The following is a 14,263-nucleotide window of genomic DNA, read 5'->3' on the forward strand; positions in this document are numbered from 1 at the left end:
CGTAAACATTGCGAGTTGTACCACTTTAAGGCAGTATCTTATTGAAAATTATGAAATTGTTAAGTCTGAAAGCGGTCTTCAGCCAGAATAATAATAAAAAAAAACAATAGACAAATCCATGGACTCTCCGTACCATTCCGACGCTGGCTGAAGCGCGACATTCAAAGATCTCTATAGACACAAGATCCACGGTAAGCTTTCTTTGGAAACTCTATGACCGGACCTCCTCAGTACTAAACGCTTAAAGAATCATGCTTAGAAGGCTTTCGAGATAACTTATACGGTGGTGCTGTTTCTTCTTTTCTTTTTTGTTCGCTTAGGCCATTAGCAACCGACACAAAAATTTAGACAGTGTACACATTGGTGACTAATCAATCTACGATAAAACAAGAACAAAAACAGATGTGATAAAGACAGAAAAAGAACAACACATTCAATTGAGGTATAACGGTACCCCTGAGGCTTCGAACAATGCACATTGAAGACGCTTACCTTGCTCCAGTTTGATCGTTCGGCCGATTTCTACGGTCTTTTGTTTACGCGGTAGCGCGGGGCTGGGGTTGGGGGGGGGGGGGGGTAGTAAGACGACGGCCCGTTTAGACGTGGTGCTTGATTTCTTCCCTCTGCGATCGGAGTTGACGTACAAACAAGGATACGCTGCCGCAGCTTATCATCGATGTGTCAGGCAAGAGCCCCTTTGTTTTTCGATGCGTGACGATCATGTGAGGAACAACGCGCATTCCGACAGGAAACGTCAGACCTTCTCAAGCGCATGTCAAAATGTCAAACAGACAAGCTTGCACGTGTTGTGGCTATAGTTATAGCGGTGAAAGCAAGAGCCCCCCCCCCCACTGCCCCTCCCCCCCCAAAAATATATTCGGCTGCTGCCACCGGCTTGTTTCAAGAATCAAGGTGAAGTTGAGACTAAGCGGTAAAAAAGAAAGAAAAGCAAAAAGGCAAAGAAGCCAACAAGAAAACAACAAAGAGTTGCCTGCTTGTAAGAACGGAAACTTGCTGCCAACACCACGCCTGGCGCGGCATTCCGTCGTTCATAAGAGTATGGCGTATACACGTTTTGGTCTCCAAGACCCGACTGGACGGACAGCAGACCTCGCAAGAATGCCCGCGAGCTTTTGCGGCCACGCGAACAATTCAAGGGGCTCGTTGTGTTTTCCACGAGCGCTCTTTATGTTCCCCTCTCTCGGTGTATGGAAGGTGCGGATTAAGCCAACCGTGCACACGCCTCAGTTTGTAGCGATTTGCTTTCTTTTGCCCGTTTCCCCGCTCCGAAACTGGTATCCTTTCGACACGAGCCGATATCCGCGGGCTGACCTTTAATTCGTCACCGCGCGGGTTGGTCCGTTTTGGCGGTGGCGGTATATAAGCGCCGTGGCTCGCTTTTTCGAGAATCAGTGCTCCCCAAGCAACTCCGGCAGCAGTCCGACATGAAGACCATTGTGAGTACTCCAACGCTGGGCCTACGCTTCGTGGATATACGCGTAGTACTCGGTGTCGACCATTCTTCATTTACCCAGAATGCTCAGTGAACTTGGCGGAAAGAACGTCTGTGGACTTTCCAGGGACGGTCTGGATAAGTTTTTCGGGTTGGTTTGATGGCACAGTTCTGGTTTTCTTTTGTATCACCTGTAATCTTCGCCTTTTGGTAGGTTTACGCATAAAAATTAATTTAGACAGCCTAAAAAATGCCTAAGGACTTCTCGCGGACGATTTTGTTTTCTTATAGACTCTTTGTTTTATCCACATTAAGGTGTATACACTTGCTAGTGACGGAATTTGTTGACGTGTCTGTCCTTTGGGGTGTCGGGATCTGCAGGCTGGCGCGAACGGCTTCCTTCCAGTAATTCCAGGTCATTACTCAACACCTGTTAGACCACAAGTCTTTAGGCTCTCTATAGACTCTCAATCAACTTGATGGAAAGAACGTCTGTGGACTTTCCAGAGAGTGTCGGGATAAGTTTTTTAGGCTTGGTTGGTTGGCAAAGTGTTCGTTTTCTTTTGTATCAACTGTAATCTTCGCATAAAAGCGTAGAGCTTCATTTTTCCCAATGTAACTATAATCTGAGTTTTTCTTTCTATGACAACAAAAAGTTTCTACTTGCTTTCCTGCCTATACAAACGATACATCGATTGAGCAGCGCTCGCTACAATTACCGTTCCCTTCCTTTCAGTAGCGACGAAATTCTGTTGTTGAGAACGAGTTATGTACAGTCGACTTGAGGTGAAGGCATCGTGAACCATGTGTGAAAACCATAATAATATTTACATTGGACTTCAGAATGTTCGCTTAATATTTGGCGGCAAGCATTTCCAACGAGCGATAAAACTACTCGCAATAGGAGACGAGCTCAAGAGAACTGTGAAGAACATTTGTAACTCTCATTTCGACATAAACAGCACTAGATTTTTCACTGAGTAACGTGTTAGTAGCACACTCCTGGCACTTTCACAGTGCTCAAGCACTTATTCGGTGGGGTGAGGCCTTCAGTTTGCACTATTTCGCTAAATAGAATTACTTTAAGTATTGTTGACTAGAAGTGGAAGAACTGAGGAGCTCAATTCTTTTCTAGACGCAACCACATAATACTTTAATTTTAATTATTTTCATTAAAATCCTCAGTCACAGCTTGCAATGCATATTTTCGCTCAGACCTAAAACTTTCGATCGAATTCCCCTCAGCATCAAAATATGTGCATTCCGCCTTTCTCCATTTCGGGCAGTGCTACTATTTTGATAAACTCGTTTCATGCTTTCGTTGTTCCACTTACCGCATACACCATTCTTACCTACACCACAGCACATTAGTTTCCAATAATGTTTCTCTTCGCAATGAGCGCTATAGATAGCTTCTGAGCGGTTGCCGGCGTTGTATCCTTACTTGCATTCCATAAACTGTGCGCGTGCTCTATAAACGTGAGGCGCAAATTCGTATGAGCTTATCCTGACTGGAAGCAGTGAACGCCGATGTCGGGTTTTGTTATCATCGACCAACAAACTGCGAGCACAGATAACTACTGCTTACTCCAAGAATACATTGTTCATGTCCTTTGCGGCGGTAGTCTGGTCGTTATAAAAACAGAAGCTCGCTGGGGATAGGGCATAATTTTTATAGATCTACACTTTTCACGCGAACGCCCGCACGAGAACGAGATAGAATCTGTAATCATAGCTACGATCACTGCAGGTTTTAGCTTTGAATGATAACGTTTGCGGATACATGGCAGATGAATTAAGCTCCCTCGTACTGTGACAAAGTATAATATGTTACGCTCTCATGTGAAGTCCAGGGTTGTGTGCACTTAGGGTGTGCCCCAATCGACGTCATCATTTTGCAGCTGTGCACCCTCGTCGTCCTGGTTGTCCTGGCAGCGGCCAACGCTGGCTACTACGGTGGCTACGGCTACGGCCATGGCTATGGTCATGGTTACGGCCATGGCGGATACAGCCACGGCATCACTCACTACTATGACAACCAAAGAGCACACTATGGCTACGGTGGATACGGCCACGGATACGGTGGATACGGCGGTTATGGTGGCTACGGAGGCTACGGCCATGGCTATGGAGGCTACGGCCACGGCTATGGAGGCTACGGCGGCTACGGTGGCTACGGTGGCTACGGCCACGGCTACTACGGCTAGGCTACTGAACGTTTGACCGAGAACCTGACCAATGGACGACATGGGCGAGCACAATAAACAACTGGTCTTCACTATTTCATGCTTCCTTTCTTCTTCGCACCTCTTAAGGAATCAGAGTACAGATGAATTCGTAAAACAGTGCTGGCCCAAAATTTCGAGTTTTTTTAGTAGTTGGCGCAGCTCCCAGATGGGTCAAGACACTCTCTCAAGACAGGACGCGCTACCTATGCCCGCGTCCTGTCCTTCACGTTCGTAAGTGTAACACTAAGCGCAGTATAACCATGAACAATCTCTCTTGTCAAACATGTATAATACTAAATAGTGCGAGCAGATAAAATTTTCAACAGCGTTTCTAGACATTCCTACGCAGCCACAAAACATAATAATTTCATTCAAGATCTTTTGTAACACTCCATCTGTGTGCACGCAAGACATACTTGTGTTCTGAACTGTGTTTATTAGTCCAAATTTTATTGAGATCCTTTGTGAAACAGTCATGTGCAAAAGATTGCCATGCTTTAGGCCTGAACGTCACGAGCCAAGTATTTATTTTTAAGGAGTGCTGCCATTCCTATACGTTTTCTTTTCTTTTTCCGACCTTTCTGCGCTGAGGAGGAAGAGGGGGGCGGGGGCTCTGATTTTATAGGTACTCAAGTTCGTGAAAGTAGGCCATCTTGTAAATAATAGTAATAATAATAATAAATTTTCAAACTCAGGGTACCACTCAGACACATTTAATTAGGGGAGTGTGAATGGTGATTTCTGTGACTGAATCGAGTACGAATCGAATAGTACCAGAAGTGAATTGAATCGAATGAAATGTCGAATACTTTTCGAATACTTTTCAAATAAAGAGCTGCCGCTTTGACAATGAATACAAAACGAGGTTCGCGTCCCACTATTCATAACGTTGGCAAGTTTCTGTCATTACATTGCCAGTTATCAAACATTTTATGCTAAAAGCAGGAATGGACCATTAGAAACAAATAAGCTGTTGGATACCATACATAGGACTGCCTTGTTTTACTAACGTATGTTGCTTTACTACGCAAGTTCTCGTGTTTTGTGCATATGCCATGGCCGCTAGGATGAAATTGATCACGCGTTTTTTTCCAATTTCATGTTTGATTGCGCAGAGTTGACGTTTTGAGATATTCTAAAACTATTCGTCAACCATTCGTATTTACAAGTAGCAACGATTGTATTCAAATGAGAAAGTTCCAAAATATTCGCACACCCCTACATTTCATTCCTTTTTTTTTTGAAGAGGAACTATAAGCACTTGAAAGGCTGGAATATATTTTGTAAATTCACGTTATCTTAACCCTGAGATAGTCTTGGAAGACCGCACATTATCATAAGAACTAGCGGGAATTTCCGGGAAACGCTAAACGGTTCCACCGCAATAGAACCATGAAGCTTGCACACAGCATCAGACGCGTCACAGGTATGAAACGCCGGAATGTTATAGCCGGAGTCCTGTATTAAAAGGCTCTGGTATAGCCAACCTTACGCCTACCTTTCGCGTGCGTTACGTCGCATATCAACACGCTGTTAATAAAAGTGGGACCATGCCAGTGTCTCCAATTCTGTCTCCGTGGCAGCTAGACCCTGCAGAGCTGCTGTGTGAGCTTGCACCACCTTCGTGTTTGGTCTCCGCGTCCCCAGTTTTCTCCTCGTGGTGGCTAATGATACACAGGCCATGTTTACATGAACCCGACAGGAGCGGGTCGAGTTAGAAGTCGGGCTGGGGCAGCCCGACTCGACAGCACTTGTATCAACTCGTACCCGACGTGTTGAGATTGTTGCGAAACCCTGCGTCGAGGCCAAAGAGAACGCGTCCGGTTAACCGTTGCTGGCGGTGTACCAGTGGCGTAGCCAGGAACTGTTTCCCTGGTGAAAGGGGCTCGCGTGTAACCGAGGAAGGTGGGTGGGGCAGGCATATGTTGTCACTCGTTGTTTTATGTGGAGGGTTTATTGTGTAGGTCTACACTAACGGCTCGCTAACAGTAGGCCGACGCGACACCGATTTTGGTCTGCCTACTGTCGGCGACAGCGTTTTAACTTCGTGTCGGCGCCTATGTCCCACTATACCGACGCCGACAATCTGCCGATGGTCGGTCGAGAGCTCCGTGTCAATACAGTGTGACTGATGCACCGACACGAAGGTAAAGAAAAAAATGGAATGTCGCTTCTCCTGACTTGTCGGATGGCTTGTCCTGACTTCGCCCCCCCCCCCCCCCCTTCGTTGAGGGGGGTGGGTGCGAAATGGAAAAAACTTGTCGCTGGACTGTCCGTTGTGGCCGCTGCTGATTGGACGGAGCGGTGCGAGCGAGGAGGCGACGAGCGGCCCCAACCAACCAGTGGCGGTCGAAATGAACAGTCTACTAAGTGGACTCTTACAGAATACCTCCCCCCTCCCCCCTGGTATGAATGGAACGGTCAGAAAAACATCAAGATAAATCTACTTAATTCTTTTTTTTTTATCTGGGTGCTGGCGCCGGCGGCGTTCTTTCGATCTCGTCTTGTGCACTGTCGAGGGCCCTGCAACGCCGCTGGCAGTGCCGGTCGCCACGCCTGCGTTTTTCGACGCCCCCGGCTCAGCGTTCAACCATGCTATCGGTTTAAGTGTGTCGCCTTCAGGAGAAACTGCCAATTTCGCGGCTTCCTTCCTTTTCAGAGGAGACACATATACTGGAATGGCCTCTCCCACATCAACGTTCTTATCGTCTGCTCTTCAACCTTCGCAGAAAACATAACGAGTCATCTTTCGCGTTCAATAATCTGACAGTTATTTCCAATCTTTGGAACTATTTCCATGTGTGATACCGCCCTCTCGTTGGCGTTTAATGACAATAAAAAGAAAGTAACGAAATCGGTAGTCATGCCATCAACGTCGCCGCCATGCCATCGTCGTTTCGTCATCTTGCGACAGACAGACAGACAGACAGACAGACACACAACTTTATTGAGGTCCTGAGGGACTAGCCGGCAGAGACCCGTTGGGGTCCCCGGCTCACCGCTGGTTGCTCCCATGTTGAAATCGGGAGGCCAAGCCTCTCCGCTCTTTCACGGGCCCTCTGGACGGCCGTGCACCGCTTGCTACACCCCAAACACGTTTTTGCGTCTTCTAACGCTTAGCAAAACCAAGGGCAAGCCACTGTGGAATAGCATTTCCTGTCGCCAATGCTGTCATGCTGATAGCGCGCGTGCCGTTCCTTACTGGAAACTGCCGGGCTCGCAGCGTTAAAGAAAGGAAACGCATCAAGGCAGACGACGATTATCGTTGTGTGGCAGAAGCGGCACTCCAAACGATGTAAACTGTTCGTAGAGTGTAAGAGTGCATGAATAAACCACGGAGTGTACAGTAGAGCTAGTTTGGGTATTGACAAGGAAGCGTCGCCGTGACACGGTGAGCCAAAGAAATATTAAATACCTTTTGCATATATGGCTTTATCTTTTCAGCCTACATAGTAATAAAGCGATGCAATTATGTGTAGCAATCAAATGTGTTTTTCACTATTTTATTTTTTGCTGTCCGATATCTTTATTTAGTCGTTGCATTCATTGCTCCAAAGGGGTGCTTTCGCTCTTATCGCGTCGAACGATATTGGGTTCGTCTGCTTCTGCCGCTTTCTAAGCAAGTGCATGTTTTTTCGTGTGCTCTGCAGTTCAAAACTTTCTTACTGTGCCCGCGTATGTTCCGGCAATATTGAAAAAAAAAACAGGAAAGCACAAAAGGCGTGCTGCTCGGCTGTGCGGTGTGGCAACTCGGGGAGCAACACAAGGATGAAATTTTTCCGTTTCCCAGCGGACGAAAGGTGAGAACACTTTTTTCCGCAGTCGTTATGAAGAAACAAACGCAGTCCTTGTAAAAACAGCTACAGGACGAAACGAGAGTTCTTACGTGGTTGCTCTCTAGTGAATACCTTTCTCGTTAGGAGCGGGTCATTCTTCTGCGGTGTTCTAACAAACTGAAGCTACTTGTTGACAGTTGCTCATGAGACGATTGATGCTAGCCGACGTGTAGACGGAAATTTCACTTCGGTTTATGTTAGTGGTTAGCGGTTAGGTATTTAAATGCTTGCTGCTCGAACTGGCTACTCTGGCGAGCATTCCAGTGACCCTGTTGTTTTTTTTTTGTTGTTGTGACATTACCACCTTTATATGTTCATGAACACTGCGGAACCTAAAAAAAAACAATTACGTAGCAGTCACCGTTCGCGTTTTGAATTACAAAACGTTCGAGTTACATGCACGACGACCGAGGTGCGCTTCACTCTTCAACCTGTGCCTCGAAGGGCAGATTTTTTTTCGTCACTTCTTACCCACCGTGGTTTCTTGGTGGCTATGGTGTCGGGCCGCTATAAGCACGAGGTCGCGGGATCGAATCTCGGCCACGAACTGCGAAAACATCCGTGCACAGATGGTCCAAATTTCCCAAGTCCCCGCACTACAGCGTGCCTCATAAGGAGGTCTTGGTTTCGGTACGTAAAACCTTATAGTTTAATTAAAAGATTTTCGTCGCTTCTTCCTACTTTCAACTTTAGTTTTTCATTTAGGTATCCTTTAATCATGACCACGCGGTATTTCGCCCAGTTGTCAGATATGACATGTAATGAAATCACGCCAAATGGTATGACCTGGCGGGGCTAACAAGGGAGCAGATGCACAAGGCCTACCGACTGTGCCCGGACCACTTCACATAAGTGGAAGAGCAGTCCCTGATGCATGGATGAAGGTAAGCAAAACAAGTTATTAGTGGTGGCCAATCCATGCTTCTGCAGTTCATTATTTTCGTGCAGGAACCGATTGACAGGGAACGGCGCAAGTGCAATGAACGCGGCGAGCGCCGTCTTTTCGACGTCGTCTCTTTGGACGCTGGCTACCACGTGACGTTACGCAGCAAAATTTGTTCCGCGTGCGCCGAGAAACCGCGCTCTTGTCAGTTTCTCTTTATCGCTTGCTCATCATCGGTGCGCGATGTTCCGCATTATTGGCTAAACTAAAAAAGCGGCACGGTTTTCCCTGACGATGAGCGAATTCACGTTCGCAAAACATCGCCCCGCGCATGGCGCTACAGCATTGCGATACGGCGAAGCCAGTCCTTGGCGCGCGCTGCCATGTTCTCCCTAGGTTTCGTTATCGCATTGTAGCAGAAATTCTTCCGGAGCGAACATTCTAATGCTCAGTCGCCCTGCAGCTTTAAACTGGAGGTTTTCCTCTTATGGGCATCTTGCAGAAATATGAAGCCCAAGTAAATAACATGCCCAACTATACCTGATTCTTGGCAATATGAATAAAGAACTTCCATCGATCAAGAAAACTAGAAAATAAAAACTGACGCCTAGCATTCTTCACTGGCTATTCATAAACCGGCAATGCTTAACGCGTTACATCAACACATATATGATAGTGAAGCACACCATAGGGGAGGACTCCAGAATAATTCTGACCACCTTCCAACCAATTCCAACCCCCTGGGCATTTCAACCCTGTGGAACAATGCTATTGGAACTATCGGTCAATCTGTACATGCCGAATGATGCGGAAACAAAAGCATAGAAACGCATTCCTACAAGATGCGAAACCTGATGACAATTGAGAGCACAAAGCCGACTTCGAGCTTTTCAATTCATACTTATTAGAAACATTAGGTTGGAAAGTCTGTGCTTCAGGAAAAGTGCGACGACAACGTTTGTCTTTGCGCTCGGTTGTTATAAACGTGAAAGGTGTATTCGCGCTAAAGTTGTAAAGATGGCCACAGCGGCTATGCGGGATGCGCACAGATGCAAGCTGGCGAAAACTAATCGCCAATGACGCTCCATGCAGTGGCATTTTCTATCCTTATGGCGGTATTCTGTAACGAAGCATGTGACAAAATTTTAATCATAGCTCTAAGATGCCCGCGTACCTTGCATTGGGTGGACGAGGTGGTCGAAATTATTCCGCAGTCCCCCACTACGGCGTGCCTCATGATTAGGTCGTAGTTTTCGCGCGTCAAACACCAGAATTTAATTTCTGAATTCCTATCACAATAACAAAGACCGGAGCGTGCCTTCACATCATCATTGTACATCACCATTGTGTACACTGTATATATTCATCAACATTTTATATAATGTGACAATTAGTTTATGTGTGCCTGTGTGTTTCTGCGGGCCTATGTTAGTGAGTGCGGACTCGAAGCTTCTTTGAAAACGTTCCGCGTACACAATGTGTCGTGCTTTGTAGGTGTTGTCGTCCTGGTGGAATTGTGTTGTCATTGTGGCTCAGTGTTCGTATAGTCTTTTGTTGAAATAAACTTTTTCGAAATACAGTTATACCGTATGCATTGTCGGAAGAAAGAAAATTACGGAGAATCAGCCTTTGTTAATAATCCAAGAATGCGTTTGGCATGCTTTGAAAGGTGTTTGTATATGGCCTTGTCTAGCTCTATATGCCAGGCATGCCGTTCCCCTTACCTTACCCTGCCTTACCCGTACGTGGGAGCCAAGCGATACGCCGAGCGCGACTTCCTCAAGGACCAGTTCGGAACCCCGTGCAGCGTCTACGACCGTAGGCGTGGCGTCTCAACAACAGCGTCTCAAAACGATAGCTGTCACGAGGAGAGAATGCGAGAACGCTCCACTAGCACCGTACCACCGTGCAATGCCACCGGTACCACCACAAGGTGGTCCTGTACCACCGCTCGATTTTTACCGCGCTGGTAGACCACACTATCGTGAGGACCGGCTGGCGAAGACGGCTTTGACACTCGCAAGAGATCGCGGTGATGGTTCCCCCAAAAATGCTAAACACTTTGAAAAGGCCGCGGACTTGCCTGACTTTATCGAATCGCAGCATTATTTTCAGCAATGCTATTTCTTTCTAGTTGCCGCAGGAACACCAGTTGACTGTAATGTAGCTACATATTTTAAAGCATTGTCCGCATGCGACCAGCCTGTTTGAAATTTTGGCCAGATTAGCGCTTTCGTGCGCTTGTCGAGGTATTAGCCCCCCCACCCCCCCACCCCTTCTATGAGGGGGGGGGGGGAAGGTGCGAAATGGAAAAAACGCCCGCGTGCCATGCATCTGGTGCATGCTAAGGAACACCGCGGGGGACCGAAATTAATCCCCAGTCCCCCACTACGGCATGCCTCATAATCAGATCGTGGTTTTGGCACGCGAAAACAAAAAAACAGAATTTATTTTTTCTCAATTCCTATCACGATAACAAAGACCATAGTGTGCCTTGAGCGAACAGCGTTGAGCTATACATTGAAGTTAACACATTTCACTAATAGTTGACTACTGGTACAATTGGTGCAGCATCTTGTCTTGCTAAACGAAAAAAAAAAAACGGCACACGCGCCATTCTCTTCATTTTAGCAGTGGTATTTCGTTCTAGCGCCTTTGTTAGCTTATCCAGCGTCTTCTCGCGGTGAGAGTAGACTTTTCCAAAACTGTAGAATCATACTTGCCTAACACACCTCAAATTATTGCTTCTCTTCGGTGTCCCTTGTTCATATTACCTTCCCGTTGTGTGATGTCAGCACGTATGATCAGCGACTGCGGTTTGGTAATCGCGATGCAACTACTGAAACCCTGTCGAACCACTTAGGTTGACCGCTTTGATCATAACAAGTTCAGGTACGCCGTGACCTATCATCGCCATTCACAAAGCATACGATTTTAGCGCTGTGTGGAGTCTGATTGTTCGCAATGTAAATATCAACAGCAGCATGTCTGCTTTCGTGTGTACTAATGTATGTAGGCTTCGTTCTTATGTAGTCTGTCGGTATTTTATACACAAAGGCTTAAAGATAACTAAGCATTCATCACATGGAGCGTATACTGTTTAACGCTGCCGCATGTGCTGATGAATGTGTGCAGGCTACATTTGTATAGACATGTGAATCAAATCGAATAAGAATATCAGAGAAAAACAACATCCCGATATCGAACTGAATATTTTCTCATTTCTCAACAACGTTAAGTGCAAAGTTTGCATGGGATTTGTAAACGTAGAAGATCTTATTTACGCTATTTGATGCGCACATTTAATCTCTTTGCAATAGTGCACGTCCGCGTCAAATCGGAAAGAAAAGGTGTTTCAATTGCGTGGTGCTAATCACAGTAATGAAACAAAAAAGCACATTACCAGCGAAGAGAAATCACAGATCCATTTCAAAGCAAGCATACTGAATTAAATGGCGGCGTAAAGAGAAAGACAGAGAAGTACAAAGATTGACGCGAAGTGGATAACGTAGACTAAGAATGTTTATCGCATTAAAAGCACAGTACTGCTTGAGCAGATTTCTCATACGATGATAGGTTACGCTGATGCTGAAGAATTGTCGGTTCGGAGAGAGATTGATCGTCCAGCAGGCCGAAGCAAATAGACGTGTGGGTCTGTCAACAGAGCAGTTATCATACTGTAACGAAACTGATAATTGCAAAAATAAAATCTGCTTCGTTTTGCGGAGTGTCGCTGATGTTATGTCACCACACGTTACGACAAGAACTTCTTAACGATTCATTTGTTGTACTTCATAAGCTGCTACAGTGTGTACTTGAGCACAGATGTGTTCATATTTCCAATATACGTATCTCGTTCGAACCTTCATTATTCTGAAGAATGGAGCAGATGGAAACAAACGACAGTATACGGGCTATAGCACCGGGGCAGCGAAAATGGTTGATAAGAAAGGAAGCTTGACAGCAAGATTGGTCGGTGGGGTCGTGAAATTAGGCGTTGTAAATATAAAAATTTTGGTCATAACGAAAAGCCCAAACTTTTATCCATATAGGTCCCTCTTCAGTGTTTTTTTTATTTTTACGTATATATATTCTTTAACGTTGATATTCGATCGTGCTTTGAGAAATACGTGTTCTTTGTGAAAGTTCCGCTATTTCAGAGTCCAGAAATTGACGCGCGTTCAAGCGAGGTGGATAGCGAGCCGCTCTCTGGATACGACCTTTATTTTTTTGAACCGGAATGGCTCGTTTACACCTGACAGTATATAAGGTATCTGGCCAGCTCCCGTATCGCAGTTGCTCTCGACACCTCGGCAGCAGTTCGACATGAAGACCCTCGTGAGTAACTGCTCCGAAGTCGCGTTTTCTTTCGATGCACCCGTACCATCAGTGATCATGGGGAATACTGGAGGCTCTTTCTGAAGGAGTAAATGCGCATTGTCGGCTTTACTCCCATTTTGAGAGTTGGTTGTAGTACTACAAAGTACCATTTTTTTATACTTGCGCCCAGGAGGAATAAACGTGCTTCACGGAGTGAGCGAGAATTCTTAAATGGAGTTAATTGTAGTTGTTGTATAGTTGCTTCCGCCAAAGGAGTTTACGGGACTCTCTTGCAGGCGTCAGCCGCACCCTACAATGTTACGGTGTGGTCAGTACGGCTTTCCATTTCTCTGTCAACCAATTTATCCTTTTTTCTCTCTTTCTCTTAGAACGTGCGCGCTGGGCATGCGGTGCACTTTCCCATGTAATATGAAACGTGGACTGCAGCAGAACGATTTCGCGATTTTTCTCGAAATAAGTAATCGCAGCCTGCTCATATTCATGGTTTACATTTCACTTGTGCACTCCGATGTGTTGTATTCATGATAATTGTCATCGAGTTACGCTGGCCGCCAAGCGCATTGACAACCAAATTATGTTCGATGCCCCTCCCATATCCATCTAACAACACGCATGCCGAGAACCTTTGACAAATGCTTCATTTCTTGAGGGCGCGTAACGCATGAAATGGCGTTATCAAATTACAGCTGTGCACTCTCGTTGTCCTTGCTGTCCTGGCCACTGCCAGCGCTGGCTACTACGGCGGCTACGGTCACGGTTACGGCCACGGAGGCTACAGCCACGCCATCACTCACCATTACGACAACCAGAGGGCGCACTACGGCTATGGAGGATACGGACACGGTTATGGAGGATACGGAGGCTATGGTCGAGGCTACGGAGGATACGGCGGCTACGGTTACGGCCATGGATTCTACGGTTAGGCTGTTTCACCAGTGACACACAAGTGAAGCATGAATGATGTGTGTGCGCAGAATAAACATCTTGTCTTTTCAATGTCTACGTGTACTTAAGGTGAATTTTCAAGAGCTCGTGTAGTTTCGCGAAGTCAGGTCCGACAGCAAAATTGTTGCTGTATGGCACTTTACTTTCTTTAAAATTTAAATAAGCTGTGTCACTGGGAAGCCCATGCTTGCAAAGCCTAATTCATAGGCGGGGAACAGCTAGTACGAGAGCACTTCGTGCTTTTCTGTCAAATTACAACCGTATCTTGAAAATACCACTGGTAGAATTGTCCTGCTACTTCGTTTGGTCCTTAGTATTCCGTAAATAAATTTGCATTTTAGGCAATTTTCGCGATCACTTACGCGGCGAACACTTCGACTACAACTTAATATTGCCTCTTCGAAATATTTTCAAATTATTAGGAAAGCATCATTTTGTTTTTTTCGTTGGCAGGACACCTCCGCCTTGTTTTCGTGCGGAACCAATTTCATTGCATAGCGTACTTTTGCTGCGATTCCTGAAATCCAAGAGAGGTTATATGTGGACGTGAGTGGAAAAGTGAGACCAAAAAGATCAG

The 14,263-nt window shown here is 46.0% G+C and overlaps 2 protein-coding genes across 3 annotated transcripts in view; both read left to right on the top strand.

Annotated features, from left to right (window-relative positions):
• Positions 1 to 1,310: 1,310 nt before the first annotated feature.
• LOC139050507 (neuropeptide-like protein 31) lies at positions 1,311 to 3,734 on the top strand. The gene is made up of 2 exons (XM_070526968.1): positions 1,311 to 1,457; positions 3,355 to 3,734. Exons 1-2 carry the CDS (start codon positions 1,446 to 1,448, stop codon positions 3,658 to 3,660), a joined length of 318 nt encoding a protein of 105 aa, XP_070383069.1. The 5' UTR covers positions 1,311 to 1,445; the 3' UTR covers positions 3,661 to 3,734.
• Positions 3,735 to 7,244: 3,510 nt separating this feature from the next.
• Positions 7,245 to 14,263, top strand: part of LOC139051078 (uncharacterized) — a 75,848-nt gene continuing 68,829 nt past the window's right edge. The window contains exons 1-2 of one of the 2 annotated variants that reach the window (XR_011509220.1): positions 7,245 to 7,481; positions 13,428 to 13,567. Coding sequence is in view for 1 of the 2 variants with exons in the window: in XM_070528155.1 (XP_070384256.1) it covers positions 7,309 to 7,481 (173 nt within the window). In the remaining variant the exon portion in view is untranslated. Of the gene's footprint in view, positions 7,482 to 13,427; positions 13,568 to 14,263 lie in introns of those variants that run through there. The other variant, XM_070528155.1, reaches the window with a different exon arrangement.

This window comes from Dermacentor albipictus, chromosome 10, assembly GCF_038994185.2.
Source record: "Dermacentor albipictus isolate Rhodes 1998 colony chromosome 10, USDA_Dalb.pri_finalv2, whole genome shotgun sequence".
In the NCBI taxonomy this organism is placed as follows: Eukaryota; Metazoa; Arthropoda; class Arachnida; order Ixodida; family Ixodidae; genus Dermacentor; species Dermacentor albipictus.